This window comes from Sitophilus oryzae, unplaced genomic scaffold, assembly GCF_002938485.1.
Source record: "Sitophilus oryzae breed Bouriz unplaced genomic scaffold, Soryzae_2.0 scaffold_1716_pilon_pilon, whole genome shotgun sequence".
Classification (NCBI taxonomy): domain Eukaryota; kingdom Metazoa; phylum Arthropoda; class Insecta; order Coleoptera; family Curculionidae; genus Sitophilus; species Sitophilus oryzae.
Window position 1 is genome coordinate 1287308 of NW_022146409.1, and position 23757 is coordinate 1311064.

At 32.1% G+C, this 23757-nt stretch overlaps 1 protein-coding gene across 1 annotated transcript in view; it reads right to left on the minus strand.

Annotated features, from left to right (window-relative positions):
• The window catches only part of LOC115881345 (tachykinin-like peptides receptor 86C), a 164646-nt gene that overhangs the window by 64494 nt on the left and 76395 nt on the right, over positions 1-23757 (minus strand). The window contains exon 7 of the mRNA XM_030898789.1: positions 525-675. Coding sequence (XP_030754649.1) covers positions 525-675 — 151 coding nt within the window. The remainder of the gene's footprint in view (positions 1-524; positions 676-23757) is intronic.

Below are 23757 nucleotides of genomic sequence, written 5' to 3' on the forward strand. Positions count from 1 at the left end.
CTTGTTCCATTTGAAAAAATTGAGATATAATTAAAAATACGATTTGGCCATTTTTACCCGGCAGGACAAGACACGAAAAACATTAGACGATCAAATCTCGACGAGGGCTCCTTGATTAAAAATTGGTTGCACAGCCATGACACTCCAGATTGAAATGCTCTGTTAGTAGACTTACTATAGCTTTGAGAATCTTAGCATTAGCTAACTGCATTAGCTTTTATCGTTAGCTGACTGAAAGTTATAAAATTATTTTGAATGTGGTTGACAATGATCCAGTATTTTAAACTAAAAGAATTTCGGATTTTAAAGTTTACACTTGATAACGGGTTGTGATCTTTCTGACCGAAACGTTGTGTTAATCAAAAATAAATAAAGAAAATGGAAGTTCCAAATTCTTTTAGTTTAAATTATAAAATTATATTAAAAAAATCTCCGGCAGAAAATAAAGCTTATGTTTTGGCTTACTAGTAATATCTAGTTTAACTCTAAGGTATTAAATTGAACCTAAATATATTGTTGCTTACCTTTCTTTTGCTACGGATTGCGTCGGCTTGTCTTTGAGTTAGTTCACCAATGGATCTGGAACCCCATAAGACTTTACCCATAATGGTGTAGCACATGGACATAAGTGCCATCGGAACTAAGTACGTAATGAATAAGAAAAGCATTTGATACCTGAAACAATAATAAATAATCTACGGGTATTAAAATTTACTATACATATTTTTTTGGTATATTTTAATATGCATAAAACTATATCCTTTGTAGATATCTATACACTCCAAAATAGTCTAAATAATGCTGATCAGAACAAAAAATTAATAATCTGAAATATTATTTTATAATTCCTAACACAACTTTGGAAACTTCATAATATAAAATAAAATTTTTCGATGCGCCAAATGAAGATATAAAAGCACTAGTACAAAATAAACTCTCTGTGTAAAATAATATGTTTTATAATATATAAATACACAGGAATTTAATAAAATATATCAATCGCTCTAGAATTAATTATCAGTGGTTAAAATTCAATGTTAATATCAACGTCTAATAATATATTTTTTTCAGATAACTTCCTAAACATTCAATTATAATCAGTTATAATTAGTGTTTAACTTACTATTGAGTAACTAATATCACTAGTTACCTTTTTTTTAAAGGCTTCAGGCAACGAAAAGCACGTCTATAACGATTCTTCATTGTAAGAAACTACTCAATATATTAGGAGATAGGAACAAAGTGTCGCTAATATGGATACCGGGACATGTCGGCCTAGAGGAAAATGAACGTGCTGATTTCCTCGCAAAAAATGGGGCAGGCTCTCCATTCGTGGGCCCAAAACTTAGCGTACCAAAAAATCGCGCAAGAGACAGGCTCTGTGAATGGGTTAGGGTTGCGATGTTCCGGGACTGGTATGACAGCAGGGCCATCCAAACGTAGAACAGATGAACTCCTAAAGGCTGGTAGGAACGGAGCGTCTACGTTTACTGCAGTATACATGGGCCACTGCCGGCTAAGATCACACCTATAGAGGATGGGACTGGTGGAAGACGCCGAATGCCGACTCTGTATGGATGACGAAACAATGAAGCACGTTATGTGTAGCTGCCCCGATGGGACACACTGGGACCCACTCTTAGTCAAATACAAAATTATTTTCACAAATATATAAATATAAAAATATAAAAGTTAGCAAAATTCTTTGAAATAATTGTTAATGATAGGGGTTTCACAATTTGTAATGCTATGATTGTTCTTTTATATTATTTTTTGTGGATTTGGTAGGTACATAATATGTACTTATTGCGTTAAATAGTTACATGTTTAATTTGTTGTTTTTTTACAACGTGTATAATTGCAAGATATTTATAAAAAACTATAATTTTTTATGATAGATGTATAATATCTAATAAATGAATGAATCTATCTAAAATATAATAATATAACATATAATAATCCAGTAACTCAAGTGCGTCGAAACATCATATCCCGATCGATTACCGAAGTTAAGTGACATAAGATAATGTTAATATTTGGACGAGGGGATGTCTGAAAATCTCTGTTGTGTCGTTGTTCCAAGGCAAGAGTGAAAACGGTTTTATTCTAGAGTCCGGATGAAAGGGGATACTTTGTGAGTAAGAGCTGATTTGGAGACCAAGTCTGTAGGCCATTATATCGCTGAGGACTGCGTGTAAACAAACTAAATCAGGCCCCTATTAGCCCTGAAAGCAACAATGATACGTTAACTTGATGTATTTGACGTTTATTTATCTATTTTAAGTATTATTATTTAACTTACAGTTGGGGTTGGAACTTTTGGTATTACAACAGCAAAATAAAACAATAATTCACCACAATACAGCAAAACATTTTAATTGATAGTGTTTTATTTTGCTATTATATTAACTTATCTGCTACTTTGCAATGTTACACTAAGTGGGCAATCAAAATACTTTTGCCCCCATTGATATATTTAAGAAGATGATAATAAAATGATCCTTTTATTGGGACGAGAACATAAAATATGTTCAAAGTTACATATGCACCTATTCAACAAAAGTAGTTGAAAAATGCTTAACACAAATTTTGTAACCACCTACGAACATCATTAATAGTTAAAGTTAATAAAAAACTCGTACTAGTTTTTTATCTATTTTTAAATTATATTTCCAAAAGTGTATCAATTTCTAGAATAAAACCTAAAAGCATAAAAGGATGTTATTTAATAGTTACAACAAATTGATTTAAAAGGCTATATTTCTTTTTAAAAAATAGAAAAGCTCTGTTATATATTTCGCAAAACTAAACATAAAAAATCCCAAATACAAAACGTGTAACAGGAAAATTAGGAAAATTGACGCTCATTTGCACATGTTGCTCCAAATTGAACACGCCTCACGCTTTTCATTATTTAGCTTTGTCGAAAATATTTGTAGTCCAGGAATTTTGAAATATTCTCGTCAATCAGTTGATGACTATGAAACAAATACTACAATGAATTGAATAGTGGCCCCTATAAACTGACTGGAAATTAAGAATTTAACGAATTACTTTGGTATATGTACAGGGTGTTCCATTTTGGTTGAAATTATACGGTATCTCCGTTATTAGTGAAGATAGAAGGGTGCGGTTTGCACAAACCTTACCCACTTTTTTGTCAAACGGAAGAAGCTGCAAACAAAATTTTCATAGCCCGCATCGTTTCTTAGCTACAGAGTCTTTTTAGGTGAAAACTGTTTCTTATAGAACTTCTTACATAGAATTCAGCGGCGTGGTCATTATTTTGAAGTTATGAACTAAAATTATGGTTTAAATAGACCATCCTGTATATTTATAAATCATATGATCCAGTGTTATATACTTTGTGCATCTCAAAAGTATATAACGGACTAGGTCTATATAAATAAGTCTAGTTATTTTCACTATTTACTGCAATATTTAAATTTTTTTATTAGTAGGCCGTGATTGATAATAAAAGAAGCAAAATAATTATTAAGAGTATACTGCTATCTGTCTCTGGTTTTATTTTGTGGGGTGCTAATAAATTCCTTATATATCAGGGAAACTTAACACTCTAGCGCTATTTGTAAATCTCAGAAACTATCTTACCGGAACTTTCAGAGTATATTTCTTTAGTTAATTTACTTGAAATATACTTTCAGCAAGATGCGGCTCACAACTTTAAAAAATTTTTAAATTTTTTAAAGGACTATTTTCCAAATCAATCAATTGTGATTAATACGATGACCCCTAAGATCCTCGGATTTGTCCGTTCTCGATTTCTGTATTTAAGGATTTTTGAAAAATAAAACATATTGTAGCAATTACAATTTCGAAGTTTGGAAAATGCTATTAGGCAAGTTTTTATATATTTGCAAACTCATCTCGCTATAATAAACCCGTTAAAAAAAGGAAAATTTATTCAGTGGTAATAGAGGTGGTAATAATCTAAAAGTGTATGAATATTTTAGTAAATACCATTTTGATTTTTTATCATGGCCTACTAATAACGAGTAAGTTTTATACAGGGTGAGTCTGTTACGAGTTACAAGTTACGAGTAAGTTTTATACAGGGTGAGTCTTAAATAAGTGCAAATATTTTCAGGACTGGTATATCTCGATAAAAGAAATATATTTTCTCTTTACCATTTTTCAAATATGTAAGTACAAAATAACCGAGTTATATAAGTTTGAAAATTAAAAAAAATATATTTGTTTTGGAAAAATTTTGAGAGCCACCGGCTTTTTTCTGTATTTGCATCCCTTTTAGTGCCGTAACTATAGAGTAAAGCTGTAACTATGGTAATATCAGAGAGAAATTAAGAAATTATACCGTGGGAAAATAATTTGCGGTGAACAGGTAGTTCTAAAAAGTTTTCGAAAAATATACAGGCAAATTTAATCTTTTTTTGCGAAAAAAGCATCATAGACGTGTTCCTGGGGTCGAAATATACCACCTCTGAAAATATTTGCACTTATTTAAGACTCACCCTGTATATTTTGAGAAGCACAAAGGAAAGGGCATCATATAATTTATAAACATACCTATAGGGTGTACTATTTAAGAAAACATAGCATTAGTTCATATCTTAATTTTTTTCATGGAAAAAGAGACCACGCCACTGTATTCTACGTAAAAAGTTCTACAAGAAAAAGTTGTCATCTTCTCAATAACTTTCAAAATAACAGAGATACGAGGGGTATTCTAAATTGTAAAATTTCCAAAAAGACCATCGAAGAGTGCTATCAAAATTTTGTTTACAGCATCTTCCGTTTGAGAAAAAGTGGGACCAGTTTATGGAAACCGCATCCTCCTATCTTTACTAATAATGGAGATACCGTATGATTTCAACTAAAAAGGGACACCAACACCCTGTACACTTCGCACTAAAATAGGTTCTAAAAAGAACAATGTTCGACTGCAAGGTCTGCTAGTAAAAAAAAATAAGCTTAAAGTATTAAAACACAATTTACTTAAACCAAAACTAGTAATACAAAACTAAAGTGTCAAAACGAATGACATTGTCAGGAAATAAAAAATGGAAATAATTAAATGTGGCAGTCAAAGAATATACCTAGCTAGAAAAAGAATGGACTCTGCCATACTGAAAAATGGTCCTCCAGAAGTGGCGCCATCTATTGAGTAGGGCTTGTTATAAATGGATCGAAGCGCGGGCTTTTTAAATGAGCGTATTTATTGAATTTTACTCTAAAATAATTAAATTTGATTATTAAATCTTATTTTTTACACAAATTCAACAATACTAGTAACAAGTATCGTTGTGATGTATAAAAAATAAGATTTAACAGTATAATTTATACAATTATTAAATAAAATTAAAGCCAAACATGTGTAAATATTATTTATTATTTAGAGTTTTTATTTATAAATCAAATATTTAAACATCGTTTATTATAATAAAACAAGACCAACGTAATACGCCCAAAGTTTTGTAAATGGAGTAAATATAAATAGATAAAAATTAAAGACTTACATTATATTTTTAGGGCCACAAACAAAAGGAATTGTCTAATTAAAACACATATAACAAATTATAGTTTGAAAAACGTTTTGATAATCATTTGATAATATTCAGGGGCGGGAAAGTGAAATAGCAAAAGCGGTTCCACCGTTTCCACGGAAATTTCAAATAAAATAGTTCCTGCCTCAGGCGCTAGGTGGTAGTGCAATTAATTTTTAGGTTAAGAAGTTGCTATTAGTTACTGCCAGATGGCGTTAAATCATTTTTTTTTGTAGTTTCCATAGTTTCCAACGGCCATTGTCATACTATTGTCAAATTCTCAAAAAATATTGTCGTTGTCATAGCGCCAATCATAATATTATCAAATGATTATCAAAACGTTTTTCAAACTATAATTTGTTATATGTGTTTTAATTAGACAATTCCTTTTGTATGTGGCCCTAAAAATATAATGTAAGTCTATTTTTGCCATCATTTAAGTACCTATTTATATTTACTCCATTTACAAAACTTTGGGTGTATTACGTTGGTCTTGCTTTATTATAATAAACGATGTTTAAATATTTGACTTATAAATAAAAACTTTAAAAAATAAATAATATTTACACATGTTTGGCTTTAATTTTATTTACTAATTGTATAAATTATACTGTTAAATCTTATTTTTTACACATCACAACGATATTTGTTATTAGTATTGTTGAATTTGTGTAAAAAATAAGACCCAACAATCAAGTTTAATTATTTTAGACTAAAATTCAATAAATACGCTCATTTAAAAAGCCCGCGCTGCGATCCGTTTAAAACAAGCCCTACTCAATAGATGGCGCCACTTCTGTAGAACCATTTTTCAGTATGGCAGAGTCCATTCTTTTTCTAGCTAGGTATATTCTTTGATAATATTCAAAGATAATATTATGATTGGCGCTATGACAACGACAATATTTTTTGAGAATTTGACAATAGCATGACAATGTCCGTTTGAAACTATGGAAACTACAAAAAAATTCTGATTTAACGCCATCTGGCAATAACTAGTAGCAACTTTTTCACCTAAAAATTAATTGCACTACCACCTAGCGCCTGAGGCTGGAACTATTTTATTTGAAATTTCCGTGGAAACGGTGGAACCGCTTTTGCTATTTCACTTTCCCGCCCCGTGGTAGTTTTACATTTTTTTACAGCAGAGTTACCACTTGAATCCCTAGCGGGAAATTTAAATTCCAGATAGTCAGCCCGGCGCTGAATATGTCCATGGTTGGCAACAATGAATTTAAAAATCGTGCTCTCCATTGCTTAACGTAAAACTATTGTTTATAGTTGTCAAATCGGTATTCTATTAATCATAATATTGAACATTTGACATGCATTGTATAGGCAAATCTACATGTAACCAATAGCTGGTGCCAGTTTTACTGGCACGCTAGCACTGGCATGGAAGTAGTACCGTGTAAATATTTTTTCATGCTACTTGCCCCCACTCCGCGTCGATATTATTTTATATAAAAAACAACCTTTAACCTTTTGTAACAACCACCCTCTATTTTTTTCGCACTCTGTACAATCCAATTAAGCGATGCACGTGTTTATTCATAAAAAAACGCAAAAATGTTCGTTTTTATAGGATTTCTTTGATCTAAATTGTATAGCATTAAAATTCGATTGCCAGAAAAGTTTTGAATTTTTTTCTATAATTACTTGATCAGAAATTTTAACGAGAATTTTAAAAATAGCAATTTATATAAATACTATTTCTCTTTTAATAAAAAATGTTATTCGCTTTTTTTCGTTAATATTTGATTCCTCTCCATTCCGGTATTTTTACTATTTTTAGTGTATAATAAAAATATTTTTAAAAATGTATAGATACATACATGCACTCACCGGCACGAAAAACGGGAACCTTAAAATTTTCATATATTTAATATATAAACTCACCGGCAAAAAAAACCGGCCATTAAAAACTAGACCCAATTTCAAATTTGGATTTCTCGCGAACCACTAATTAGATTTTGATGATTTTTTTTTATTGGTAAATTAAAAAAAAATTTAACGGATGCTACATCAGAAACTTTTATTCCGAATTTATTTTGAGCATATACAGGGCACAACAATAAAACGATGTTTTTTGCCTAAACTTTGTAACACCCTGTAGGGTGCAGCAGCGGTAGTAGCAATTGCTAAATTAAATTGCATTGTAGCCTCACCTTTTTTCCGTATTTTGTTTTTTTAATCACCACATTATCTCTTTTTGTATTGGAGATATGTTGTTTTAAAACGAACGTCTCGGAAAAATTCAGAATTCATCTCGGAAAAGGCAGAAAGTTTTATGTGTAAATAATCACGGCGACATAGGCGAAAACGGATTTATGAGTATTTGCAATATGAGAAAAACGGTTGTCAAATCAAAAAAATTCCATTATCTGTAACGGATGTTGCTCGTATTGTGGCTTTGATTGAGGATGGCCGAAGTCAGCGTTATGTCTCCGATACCCTGGGTATATTTCGAACAACAGCCCAGGATACCTGGAATCGGTATAAGGAAACGGGAAATTTTACCAGGCGAGTGAACACTAGATATTAGTCCCTTAAAATTTCTTTACCTTTTTTCAATTTTCATGTTTTAGTTAGTTTACGTCTACGTTCTGATGTTTGATTTGATTTTAAAGCTTTTTTAGAGGCGTTTGTTATAAAGCAGGATATCTCCAATACAAACAGAGATAATGTCGTGACTAAAAAATAAAATGCTCACAAAAGATGAGGCTACAATGTGATTTAATTTAGCAATAGCTACTACAGCTTCTCTTCTTCTTCTTCAAATGCCTTCTTCGTTGCGAAGGTTGGCTAATCATCAGTGCTATACGTATTCGTGACACAGCCGACCGAAATAGTTGGTTTGTGGTGCATCCGAACCAGTCACGTAAGTTTCTCATCCATGAGTGGCTCCTTCTTCCTACACTTCTCTTTCCTTGAATTTTTCCTTGTAATATCAGTTGGAGTAGGTACGTGTCCAAGGTACTGAAGTTTACGCTTTTTTACCGCTATGAAAATTTCTTTTTCCTTTTTTATTCTTTTCAGAATTTCCATGTTGGTCACTTTATCGGTCCATTTTACCCTAAGTATTCTACGGTACAACCATATTTCGAATGCCTCTAGTTTCCTTATGTCAAGTTTCTTCAGAGTCCAAGCCTCTACACCATAATACAGCACAGACAAAACATAACATCGCACCATTCTGATTTTTAAATCCAAGCTGAGATCGCTGCCACAGAGCACTCTTTTCATTTTCACAAATGTTGTTCTCGCCTGTCCTATTCTAGTTTTAATTTCTTCAGAACAGTCGTTATTTTTATTTACAATTGTACCTAACTATTTATAACTGTCAACTTTTTCTATGGTGTGGTTATTTATATGAATTTGTGAATTATTTTGTGTTGTTTTGGATATTATCATAAATTTTGTCTTTTTTACATTTAGTGACAGTCCGAGCTCTTCCCTCGATGTATTAACTTTATCTACTAATATCTGTAAATCGTTTAGCTTGGCAGCCATCAGGATCGTATCATCCGCATATCTTATATTGTTGATAGTCACTCCGTTAATTTTTAGTCCTTTCGTTTCATCGTCCAATGCTCGTTTCATTATTTCCTCTGAATAGAGGTTAAATAACATCGGTGATAGCACGCACCCCTGCGTAACGCCTCGACGGATTTCTATTTCTTCGGTGTTATTCCCTTCTATTTTTACCACTGCTTTTTGATTAAAATAAAGATTCGTAATAATTTTTATATCTCTGGTGTCTAAGTTCTTTTCTTTCAGAAGCTGGATAAGTTGTTCGTGTCGGACCCTATCGAAGGCTTTGTTGTAATCAATGAAACATATATAGAGATCCTGATTCATATCCATACATCGTTGGGCGAGAACGTCCAAAGCAAATAGTGCTTCTCTTGTGCCTAAGCCATCTCGGATATCCTGTTCTAATGTTTTGTAAATCCTGTGATGTATCACCTTCAGAAGTATTTTTAGCGTATGACTCATTAGACTGATTGTTCGAAAGTCTGTGCATTGCCTTGCATTATGTTTTTTCGGGATAGTGACGAACGCTGATAGCAACCATTCCCTGGGTATACTACTAAAGCTGCTGCACCCTAAAGGGTGTTACAAAGTTTGAGCAAAAAACTTCGTTTTATTGTTGTGCCCTGTATATGCTCAAAATAAATTCGGAATAAAAATTGCTGACGTAGCATCCGTTAAGAAGGAATTAATTTATAATTTAGAAAAAAAATCATCAAAATCTAATGAGTGGTTCGTGAGAAATCCAACTTTGAAATTGGGACTAGTTTTTAGTGGCCGGTTTTTTTTGCCGGTGAGTGTGTTTCGTTGTGGTGGGCCGATGTTGATGATTTTTAAGCGATTGGTAGCTAAGGATTTGACTTTTTACTATCTTTACTTACTACTTATTTGATTTTCTAAATTAAAAATAAAAGTTTCCTGATCTTACAATTATACGAGGGGAAACAAAATGTTGATATTTTGGTTTAAAACACCCTGTGAAATATGTTAAGAAAGCAAGGAATTTAAAACTAATTTTATAATCTAAGTACGTCTTTTCTCGATAGACAAAAATAGTATGATTTTTCAAAGACCAGTGACATTAAATAAATCATAAAAACTCTTTTACAGGTCTGTTGACTAGGACTAAAATGGCATGGTTTTAATGTAAAAAATACGAAAAAATGATAGTGTCTTCTTCAAAAGCGAATATCTCTGAAAAAAATAAAGCTTTTGAGATGAGTCAAAAAACAAACTATCGTGAAGAGATATATCTAGATTATAAAATTATTTTTTCAAACTTTCACCAAAATATCAACATTTTGTTTTCCGTTGTATAATTGACAGATGCCAATTTTAATTTTTAATTTAAAAAGAGATACTAAAAAGTCAAATAATCTAGTTACAAATTTCTTAAAAAATCATCAAAATCGGTCCACTAAAACACAATATACAGGGTGACCTCATTCGCCTCGGTTGATTAGACGAAAACGGAAAGATATAAAAACAAAATATTTTATGTGTATATGTACAGGGTGGGTCAAATTCGACGCTTTTAAATAGAAACAAGAGAGAAGCTAGAATTTTTTGCATTACAGCCGGTGCCGTGAGCTCAATTTTTGTCAAAAACATGATGGTGAGAACCGCATATCGATATCTGTTACCGCTTCGGAGCTACGGGGTGTTTTTCAAAAATATGCATTTTTACAAATCGCTGCAACTTTTTTGCTATGGAAAATTTTGTATTTTTATCAAAACATTTCCAAAGCACCTTTTACGTAGAATTTAATGGTTTAACTATAATTTTTTTAAAATTAATAATTTACGAATTATCAACAGAAAATTTGATTTTTTATATGGGACACCCTGTATATTTTTAATTTATTGAAAAGAATTTAAAATTACCTTTCCAAAAATATAACACACTTGATATTTTGCTCGATTCCTCTTCGAGATATAGAGTATATAAAAATTTGCCCGCTTTAAATAAGTAGGCTTTGAACGGCACTGGCTGTAATGCAAAAAAATTCTAGCTGTGAGCATCAATTAAAACGAAAATAATATTTGCTATGAGAGATGCAGAATTTTATAACAATTTAAAATATATTTAACCCACATCAACACATTTAAACTATATCTAATAACAATAAAAATAAATAGCAAACCAAGACATGAGATTTTGCTACAGGTGTTCGACATATCGACAGTCTGCTGTTATGGACAGACGGGGCAGTTTTTGAAAATTTCTCGCAGAATTCATAAACTCAGTGGGGGTGAAAGATACCCTCTTATAACTGCTAAGTATTTTTAATTCTTGTCTAGATTATACGGAAGAATAAGGAACCTTTATTCTTCCGCAAATATATCCATAGGATTATATCCATGGGCACTAAGTCAGGCGGTCTCGACGGCCAACGGCTGAGATCTTGGTTAGCTATCCAATTATTCTTGAAATTGGCTGCAAAAATTTGCTGATAACTTCAACTTTCAGAGGCGGTGCGTCGTTTTGCTGGAAAAATATGTTTTCGAGTTCCATTACGGGAATATCATCAATAAGGGGTCCAAAGCCTACTAGTTAAAAGTGGCGAACTTTTTAAAATTCTGTATTTCGAAGGCGATTATAACAAAATATCAAGTGTGCTATATTTTTGGAAAGGTAATTTTAAATTCTTTTCAGTTAATTAAAAATATAGAGGGTGTCCCAAATAAAAAATCATTTTTTCTGTTTATAACTTTAAAAAAATTATACTTAAACCATTAAATTCTACGTAAAAAGGTGCTTTGGAAATGTTTTCATAGAAATACAAAATTTTCCATAGCAAAAAAGTTACAGCGATTTGTTAAAAATGCAATTCAAATTCGACGCTTTTAAATGGAAACACCCTTTTCTATAGGAGATAAATAAACTAAAACTAATATCGGTGTCTGGAGCTCAATTTTCATCAAAAAAATGATGGTGAAAACCGCACATCAATATCTGTTACCGTTTCGAAGTTACGGGGTGTTTTTCAAAAGTGTGCATTTTTAACAAGTCGCTGTAACTTTTTTCCTATGGAAAATTTTGTATTTCTATAAAAACATTTCCAAAGCACCTTTTTACGTAGAATTTAATGGTTTAAGTTAACAATTTAAAAGTTATCAACAGAAAAATTGATTTTTTATTTGGGATGCCCTCTATATTTTTAATTAACTGAAAAGAATTTAAAATTATCTTTCCAAAAATATAGCACACTTGATATTTTGTTATTATTCCCTTCGAAATACAGAATTTTTAGAAGTTCGCCACTTTTAACTAGTAGGCTTTGATCCCCTTAATGATGATAATGCCCTTAATGGAACTCGAAAACATATTTTTCCAGCAAGACGACGCACCGCCCCTGAACGCGGAAGTTATCAGCAAATTTTTGCAGCCAATTTTAAGAATAATTGAATAGCTAACCAAGATCCCAGCCGTTGACCGTCGAGGCCGCCTGACTTAGTGCCCATGGATCTAATCCTATGGATATATTTGCGGAAGAATAAAGGTTCCTTATTCTTTTGTATAATCTAGACAAGAATTAGAAATACTTAGAAGTTATGAGAGAGTATCTTTCACCCCCACCGAGTTAATGAATTCCGCGAGAAATGTTCAAAAACTGCCCCGTCTGTAACATAACAGAAGACGGTCGATTTGTCGAACACCTGTAGCAAAATTTCGTGTTTGGGTGAAACTGCCTTCAACCTGCTAATATTTATTTTTATCGTTATTAGATATAGTTTAAACGTGTTGATGTTGGTTAAATATATCTAAATTGTTATAAAATTCTGCATCTCTCATAGCAAATATTATTTTCGTTTAATGATACTAATGAGCCTAATTGATGCTCACAGCTAGAATTTTTTTGCATTACAGCCGGTGCTGTTCAAAGCCTACTTATTTAAAGCGGGCGAATTTTTATATATTCTATATCTCGAAGAAGAATCGAGCAAAATATCAAGTGTGTTATATTTTTGGAAAGGTAATGTTAAATTCTTTTCAATAAATTAAGAATATACAAAATGTCCCATATAAAAAATCAAACTTTCTGTTGATAATTCTTAAATTATTAATTTTAAAAAAATTATACTTAAACCATTAAATTCTACGCAAAACGGTGCTTTGGAAATGTTTTCATAAAAATACAAAATTTTCCATAGCAAAAAAGTTACAGCGATATTTTAAAAATGCATATTTTTGAAAAACACCCCGTAACTCCGAAACGGTAACAGATATCGATATGCGGTTTTCACCATCATGTTTTTGGCAAAAATTGAGCTCCGGACACCGATATTAGTTTTTGTCTATCTCCTATAGAAAAGGGTGTTTCCATTTAAAAGCGTCGAATTTGACCCACCCTGTACAATGTATATGTACAAATATGGGAAGCAATGTGCACAATTTAAAATTATTTTGAAATATACAGGGTGTTTCAGAACTAAGATCCATATCAAAGTTATATTTTTTCTTATTGAACACCCGGTATTTTATTTCATTTTTGGATTCTTGGGCCCAAAAAAGGCATTTATTATAAGGGTTAAATATGTTTAAAATCTTTAGTTTTTGGGATATTTAAAGATATTTAAATTTGCATGCTACAATAGAATAGATTATTAACACCCTGTACATTACTTTTCAGAATTAATTCATGTGCCGAGCTTAAAGGTAGAAAATACACTTTACAGAAAAATGTTATTGTTTCCTTAAATTTATACAGGGGTATCAAAAATTGCTGATCTATTTTAAGAGTATATTTTACATAAAAACTTCGTTATTTCAAATACAACACCCTGTATTTTTTAAAATAAATCGAAGCAGATTCAAATGCTCTTGCAAACTTCTTTCTTTCATTCGTGATTTGCGGAATATTTGGAAACAATAATTTAACCAAAGTCTCTCACAAGTTAGTATCTTGGACAGCAGCTATAATTTTACTTTTATATTTTACTACCCACACTGCAGAAATAAATTAAATTACTTAAAGCACTGGAAGTATAAAGTTAAACTACGCTATTAAACAGAGCGAAAGAAATTATATCCATCCAGGCATCAAACTTTTTTCGCCAATCTAAAATAAGATCGCCACTCTAATTTCCCACCGCTGCGCTCTGCAGATATTCTGAACTATTGTAAATTTGCTAGATTTTCAGCAGAATTTAGTTCAGAAAGTAGACTCTGTTCAATTACATGCTTATTATAACGGGATGTTCTGCAGCCTCAACTCTGCATATTAATTTTAATTAGATTAATTTGAAATTTTCAGAACTTAGTTCGAATCGAAGTTACAGTGAATAATTTTGTTTAATTACATTGGAAATGTCAAAAGAGGTTAGGTTTTAATCTAGGTTTAATAATTTAATTTGAATAATAGATATGATAAAATTAGTTCCAGTAAATCTTTTTAAGACCTTCGTTAGACTAGGGACGTGACTTAATTATTTAAATCAGTATGTTATACTCACTTACAGATTTGTTGTAGCTTATCTATACTCGCGTATAATATACTGGGTGACCACAAATTTGTTGATAAAATAAACATTTTATTACATGGAATAAAGCTCAGGAGGATACAGTTCATTAAAACAATTAGAAAATATACAGGGCGTTTCAAAAAACATGTGTTATTTCTCGTGGGGAGATTCCTTACGAAAAATAAGATTTGTTATTCAACATAGGTCCAATTCTGCTTTGTTTCGTAGCTACAGGGTGTTAAAGTCTTAATATTTTCTCGATTTATTATAATTTTCTTCTAAGTAATTTTAGCGTTCTGAAAGAAATTTTGAGAGTAAAAGTTACTATAGATACGCTATATTTTAAAGCTAAAAAAGTGTCGACACCAAAGTGTGCCCATTAGGGTGGATCGAAAAATCTAAAAAATGAAATTTCGGCTTGCTCTACCGTGCAAAAGTTGTCTTAGGTGTATATACTAGCATAATAATAAAAATATCATATTCGGATAACATTTTGCGATCGCGCAAACTGCCGAAAGTTTTCAAAAAATACGAATTTGACAGTTTTTTCGAATTTTTTTTTTAACTTGAGGTTTGTATTTTTTTATTAAACGTTAGTAATATTATTGAGCAAATATTATTCCTTTCTTAAGCCAACTTCTTTCCCTAGGAGATGCAAGACCTTGTCGTTGGTGGGGAAGCTCCTGGTCAGGTGCTGGGGGGAATCCCCCCTAGCACTTGGCTTGGTCTAAGAAGCATCTCACTCATCGTCTTGTCCCTGACTGTAGTGTCGTAGCCAGGGAATTGCACCAAGACATATAACGATACCGGGCGGGGCTACGGACAGCCTCAACCTTGGGGCATCGGGGAGCACCCCATTGTATTTTACCCTTTACTTCTACATGCGGGGCTCTGTAGAAGTGGACCGACTGTCCCTAGCGACTCATGGGAACACTATGAGATCTGGTAATAATAGTAATAAAAACATCACCGGTGAAGCTGTGGGGAAACCCTCTAGCAACACTGGGAACAGTAACAATGAAAGTTCCAAGGGGCCAAACCCAAAGAGAACTACAGGAGAGGTGGCTGACACTTGCGTGAGACCATCCTCCGCAAGTGGCATACAAGTTACCACCTCCTCCAAGGGTCGGGAGCCTACCTCCTACCTCTAAACCCAACAGGCGACACAAGCTACCGTTTCGTCTACCCGGCCTGGGTCGTAGCTCCTCGACTGTGAAGGACACGGGTCTCCGTAGGAAGTTCTGGGACTGTATGATGAGTTATAACTCAAGAAAGGCGGACACAATAGATCTCTAAGGTCGCAGAGATTAACCCCCCTCCCACTTATTCTAAATTCTAAGCCAACTTAGGCACCATTCGTGACATCACTTTTAGTTTTGTCTGCTATTTGACGCAAAAAAAAGGACTGGTTACTTAAGAACGACGTCAGCTAGAACACATTTCCCATAAAGGAATAGAATGTTCACTGCGATATTTGTAAGGCCACATTTTGAGTCTTCTAAAATATCTGTTTCCTTGTAAAATGTAAGAAAATATACACTGACATTTTTTCTGAAGGGCTTAAACAAACCAAGCCAAAGACCTAAAAGATTCCTTTGAAAGTTTCTCTTTTCAAAATATATAAATTTGGCGGAAATCCCTGGAAAGAAAAAGGCCGATAAAATAAATTGCTTTTTTATATAGTCAGAGTAGGAGAGCAATAAATAAAAATAAAGGACACTTGAAGGGTCTCTTTCGCTTTGTTTCGTTACGTAGTTTATTTTAAATGCCCGTTTAATACTATTAATATTTTCCGTTTATGTTGACAGTGTTTCTATGGGTAGGAAAATTGTTTTTATAAGCTGATAGAAGTAAAAAAAAATAGTAATTGTTAGTTGTAATGAATTTAAAGGGTAAAAAATAAATGTCGGATTCTTAATAAAAAATATATACGATCTGTATTTCGGAAATTCGGCAGCATACTCTGCAGATAAAAATAAGTAAAAAGTTCGTATAAATGTATGTCTTAAAATGCTTAGTTTCGGAGATACTAATAGACTAACAAATACTAATAAATTCTTCCAAATAATTTCTGAAGTAACGTCAGTATTTGGATGAAAATTGGTGTCTGGATGTTTTTTGATATGAGAAATTTGACTTTGATGTCAATATAACTCCTACCTGTAGAGAGCGCCACCTACATATTTTTTAACAGGTTTGAAGAGTAATAAAGTTTCATCCGTACCTCTGTATAAAACTAGTGTGTAGAGAAATAAACATTTACGATGTTTTTTACGTAAAAAAGTCTCTTGATAAAAATCGCTATGAATAATGCTTGTCAAGATATTTGGAATCAAATTTATCAATACCTGTCATCATTGACACAAACACTAAATAGTTATATTAGACTGAAATCATAAATTTGAAATGTTTTTATGCCAAAAGATCCAAAAACTGATTTACCATATTTTTTTTGAGGAAAAACTCATAATTAATTTAAAAAAATAAAAAGTTCCCAAATTTATCATTTCAGTAAGTAAGTAGTAGTACTTATTTTTAATCAATAATGATAATAATATTTCTCTCTTATCTAATATGTATAATATACAAAAAATAAATAAATATAATATAATAATGATATATCTTTCTCTCTATCTTCTATTCTTCTCTTAACGATTTTTACCAGACATTTTTTACGTAAAAAATCACATAAATGTATATTTTTTCACTCAGTAATTTTACACAGGTACGGACGAAAAGTTATTACCCTTACAAACAGTTTAAACATATGTAGGTGGCGCCCCCTACAAATAGGAGTCATATTGACATCAAAATCAAATTTCTCATGTCAAATCCCAGATACCAATTTTCATCCGAATATTGACGTTACTTCAGAAATTGTTTGGAAAAAATCGAACGAATAATGAAACTTCTACACCCTGTATCTCTGAAACTAAGCATTTTAGGACATATAGTTTCCGGAATACAGTTTGGACCACCCTTATAAGTGACGAACTCTTACACATGATAATCCATTGGTTTGGTTTGGTTTGCAAAAGTTTGTATATTATGTGTTCTAGATGAGATTTTTGTCTTTTTTTTAAACAGGCATGCAAATGCAATACAATGAACGTAATAAGAGAGCACAGGTTTAAAAAAAACATAAAATGTGTGTAATTCGAACTTGTTTTACCAATGGAATTGTATTTTTCTATCTGATTTGCTAGATTTCTGTGCCTACCACTATCTACATTGGAGTTTTTGAAATATGATCATTTTTCTACTAAATTTGAGATACATTTAAAGCGCCCTCAATATTATAAAATTTTAACTGAAAGTTATTTTATAATATCTATAAATACTTAAATATGCTAAGTATACAGTTTGCGTCACTCTTCTCTAAAATTTCCATAAATACAGTGCTTTTAAAGAAAGTGACCATCATATGTCTTTTGATTATGATAATTAGCTTCTTAGGTGAAAATTGACTTCTGCAAACGTTTTTGCTTGGAATTAAATTATAAAGAACATCTTATACATAACACATTAATAAAATTATAAAAAAATATTTTAAAAATTTTATTATGGATATACCTACAGAGGTGAATCAAACATAATTTTTAAACAATAGATTTTCAATTAAATGCAGTATATCTATTTAATCGGTATAAATTTTCTAATAAAAATTTTAATGCAAAAAAATACCATAGTATCATAATTTATACCGAGTGGTTTTTTATACAAAACTATGTGCAAATTTTAAGCTCAGTAAAATATACCACATTTTATAAGTCAATGGATCTTCAAGTAATAAAGGTATGTATGCAATAAATATTGATTTTTAGAAAGTGCTTAACAAAAAATAAAGTTGTATTAAAAAGCACTAACGTTGGTATTTTGTTTTAAATAAAATATTACAGGAAGTACGGAGGGGATTTTGGACAGGAACATCGATATTTCGATATGAGAAATCAGTATGGGGATCGAATAACATATCAAAGTTATTCGCGGTAAAGAAAATTGAATAGAGCTCTCGGAACTTTTCCTTTTACGGCTGCATCTCACATATCAAAGTAAGCGTCTGCATGTTACTTAAAATTTGGCATCGTTTCAACTACAAGAACTATGTTCGGAGTACATCTTTTAGTGTTTATTTTGAATATTAGTTGGAGGAAAGTAATTTTAAATTAGGAGGTTTTAATCTTGCACTAATATGATGAAAATATCTTCAGTTAGGTAAACAAGTACATTTTTTATGACTTTTATACAAAAATTTGCAGTTTTTTATCAAACAATATAGGGTGATTCACGACGATGGCACGTTAGACGTTTAACATTTTTTTGAATATTTAATTTAACGTTTTCGAACATTTTAATTCAAAATTCAATTCATTATAGTCACAATCAACCAAAAATTCGTTGTTGCATCTTGCCTACTTGTTAAATATTCGTTATTATTCTCGGGCAAAATATGGTAATGGTACGTTAAAAAGACATTAGTGGTTTAGCAATATTCAGAATTGTACTACGTTTATGCACAGACATATGTTATCTAAAACGATTTCTAGGTTGTAAATCAGCATAACTTGTGAACCATTGTTAGTTCTCAATGCATTAAAACCAGTCATGTTTACAGGGTATACATTTAATTCGGCACGAAGAAAGAGAACCTTAAAATTTTTATGTAATTTAAAGTTTGATATATTATGTTCTAAGTGAACCGGTTTTGATAATTTTTAAGCAATTTGTAACTAAATTATTTGACTTTTCTAGTATCACTTTCTAAATTAAAATCTATTAATTATACGAGGGAAAACAAAATATAGATATTTGGGTGAAAGATTGAAACACCCTCTGGAGTACGTTAATAAAGCAAGAAATTTAAAAATTATTTTATCATCTAGGTGCATCTTTTCTCCATAGTTTGTTTTTTTATTAATCTCAATAGCTTTATTTTTTGGAGATAATCGCTTTTGAATAAGACACTAACATTTTTTCGTATTTTTTACATAAAACCCATGCCTTTGGTCTTAGTCAACAGACCTATAAAATAGTGATTTATGTAATATCACTGTCTTTGAAAAATCATATTATTATTGTCTGTTTAGTACGTTAATATTAGCATATTTAGAAAAAAAAAAAAAAGTTTTGATATGTTGAGCTTATACGTACTAAAAGGAGTCTTTTTAAAATCAAAAGAGTTCCTAACTGTAAAGTGTGAGCTTCACCCCCATAAACCACCCCCAATACACACTGCGGTGGTTTTTCTCGTTTTTCTCGAAAACCATTAGTCGCACAGAAAATTTTATTCTTGTCGAAAATATTCCATATAAAATTTTCTACAAAAAAAATTCTATTCATTATTTATATTTATCCAATGTATTTTGAGCAATAACCGTTTGAAAAATGGAGTACAAAAAATACAGCTCGCTTTTCAAATTATAGTCTCCCAAGGTATTTTAACGTGTTAAATATACACGCAACATATATAATACTGTATAATATAAACAAAAATATTGCCTATTTCACTAAACTAACATTCATACTTTCATCTACATATTGTCATCGTCTATAGTTACTAGAATGTGCTCAGTATTCGAACTTTGCCCACGACAGGTTCCGCACATAGTTGTACATTTCATGCCGGCTTTAATGCAACTTCATCTTTTTACAGAATCTTGTTTGCTGATGTTCAAATTATTCATGCTGCCATCCAAATATCTGAGAAAAATGAACAAGTTCTAGTCGTTGGACAAGATGTCGATCTTGTTGTTTTATTAGCAGCACATTCCCCCGGTGAAAAAGACATTCTTTTTCTGAAAGAAGCCATAGGTAATGTGAAACAACGAATGTATAGTTCGAGAGACTTGCAATCATCCAGTATTATACGTAATTTAAAAAAATCAATTTTATTTATTCACGCTATTAGCGGGTGTAACACAACATCAGGATTTTTTGGAAAAGGAAAACGACAACACGTACAAATATTTAATAAAGAAAAAGACCTTGATAGTATCGTCGATATTTTTAACAACGCAAAGTCAACATCTGAAGAAATTGAAAAAGCTGGAGAGATGTTTATACTGAAACTATACAAACTTCAATCATCTGAAGGGAGCCTTAATGAGCAATTATACGCTTGTTGAAACTAAGATACGCTTGTTAACTAACTTATTGAAAGTTAGTTGGTTAAGCAAACAGCACGGTACTTTTATCAAAATTGCCTCCCACATCTACTGCAGCTAGGCAACATTCCCGGAGTATCTTCAAGTACAAATATGGCAAGAACAACCTATAAAACCCGACCAGTGGGGCTAGAAGAAAATCAACAATACCCTGTCACCTTTATATACAACAGAATCGCCCGCCCCTGCTTTAATTATGTCATTAATAACGTGCAACTGCAAACAAGATTTTGTAAAAAGTTGAAGTTAGTAGAATGAAATGTAAGGTATGTGTATGAATGTTAGTTTAGTGGAATAGGCAATGTTTTTGTTTATATTATACAGTATTATATCTGTTGCGTGTATATTTAACACGTTAAAATACCTTGGGAGACTATAATTTGAAAGGCGACCTGTATTTTTTGTACTCCATTTTTCAAACGGTTATTGCTCGAAATGCATTGGCTAAATATCAATAATGAACAGAACTTTTTTTGTAGCAAATTTTATAGGGAATATTTTTGGTAAGTATACAATTTTTTGTGGGACCAACGGGTTCTGAGAAAAAAGCGAAAAAATATCGAAGGGCGTATTGGGGGTGGTTTTTTGGGGTGAAGCTCACACTTTAGAGTTAAGAACTCTTTTGATTTTGAAAAGTCTCCTTTTGGTGCGTCTAATCTCAACATATCAAAACTTTATAAATATTTTCTTCTATTCGGCTATTTTAGGTTTAATATAAATATAGTTGGGCAGTTACTCCAGCAGATATGGTTTTAAGTATGTCTCTACCATGATCAGGGTTCAGAACTTAAAACCATCTCTACCGGAGTAAACGTCAAGAAACAATAATAATATGCTATTTCAGTCACAGTGACATTATAAAAACAATAAACACTATTTTATAAGTGTGTTGATGAGAACCCAAAATCAATGCTAAAATTGCGTTAAAATCATTACTGTTTTATTCAAAAGCGAATATCTCCAATAAAAATAAGGCTATTGCAATGAATCAAAAAACAAACTATTGAGAAAAGACGTACCTAGAGGACAAAACAATATTTAAATTCCTTGCTTTGTTAACATATTTCACAGGATGTTTCAAACTTTCGCCAAAATATCAACATTTTGTTTTCCCCCGTATAATTGACAGATGGAAACTTTAATTTTTAAATTAGAAAAAGACAATAATTTAGCTACAAATTGCTAAAAAAATCATCAAAATTGCCCATTATAACAAAATATATTAAAAGTTTTAAGGTGCCCGTTTTGAATGTTTTTTTGTATTATTATTGCACGCTTAATTTTATGTACTGTATGATCGAAAAAAAAAGCGTCAAAGATTACGGAATGACAATTGATAATAATTTTGGCGAGGTAATATTTCTAGGCGTCATTTCCTAAAAATTGACATAAAACCTGTCAAAATTAACACTACTTAGAGAAAGGATAGAACGTTTCCAGACAGACAAATATACATCAAAACATTTTTTTTCTCCTACTATTATAAACTACGCCATTTAACAGTGATTTTACTCAATATAAAAATAAATTACAACCTTCTTAAGGCCAACTGGAAGTAAGCCGCTAACAATAAAATAAATAAAAGAATAGTACAGGCCAAGTATGACGTCTAGGGTTTGACTTTCACAAAACTATTCTTTCTTCTTCTTCTTCTTCTTCTTCTTCTTTCTCAGCCTGGTTCCATCCAGTGTTGGATATAGGCCTCTTCTAGGTTTTTCCATGCTTCGCGATCTCTGGCCAATCTTATCCATTGTCTTCCCGCCACTGCCCTGACGCCATCGACCCATCTCTTTTTTGGTCGGCCCACACTTCTTGTTGTTCCGCTAGGTCTCCATAGGATTATTTTTTGGGGCCATCGGTCTGGATCCTGTCTTGCCACATGTCCTATCCATTGCCACTTCAGACTTGCCACTCTTTTAACGACATCTATTAATTTTGTTTTTTGACGTATGTGGGTATTCCGTATTTTTTCCCTAATGGTGACTCCCAACATGATTCTTTCCATGGCTCTTTGTGCTACTCGTAGTTGTTCTGCTGTTTTTCGGGTAATTGCCATAGTCTCTAAGCCATACGTAAGCACAGGTAGAATGCAGCTGTCGTAAGCCTTTTTCTTTAGGTTCATGGGCACCTTTTTATCCTTGAAAATATTGCTCATATTTCCAAATGCTACCCATGCCAAATGGATCCTGCGTTTGATCTCCGTATTTTGGTTTTCCTTGCCCAGCTTGATTTTATGACCTAAATATATATAATGGTCTACGTTTTCAATAATAACGTTGTCAACGGTAATGTTATGGATATTGTTGCTCATTATCTTGGTCTTCTTCAAGTTCATTTTAAGGCCAATTTTCTGGGATTGGTCATTTAGCTCATTTAGCATGGTGTTTAGTTCTTGAATGTCGGTGCTCAGCAAGACAATATCGTCTGCGAACCTCAGATGGCTAAGGTGTACCCCATCGATGTTTAGACCTCTATTTTCCCATTCTAATTTCTTGAAGACATTTTCCAGTGCCAGTGTAAATAACTTGGGAGAGATGGTATCTCCTTGTCTCACGCCCTTGCCGAGTAGTATTTTTTCTGTTTTGAGGTCATCATCTAATTTAACTTGGAAGGTTGCACTATCATAGATATTTTTAATAATGGAATAATATCTGGAATCAATTCTCGCGTCCTCCATTGCAGCTAGAAATGACCAGGTTTCTATGCTGTCAAAGGCTTTTTGGTAGTCTACAAAGGCCAAATGTATATTGTATACTGTTGTGTTTTCAATGACTGTTTTAATTGTTTGTAGATGATCGATGGTACTAAAACCTTTTCGAAAGCCTGCCTGTTCTATATGCGAGAGAAGGCTTATTGTTCTATAATTCTCTATATTTGTAAAATCTCCTTTTTTGTATAATAGCACAACTTCTGCGTTTTTCCATGCGTCCGGGATTCTACCCTCCATCAGACATTTATTTAACAATACTTCCACGGCATCCACTAATGGTTTTCCGCCCATCTTCAGCATGGCTTTGCTGAAGATGGACAAAACTATTATCGATTGTCATTCCCAGGCCTTCTTTGAC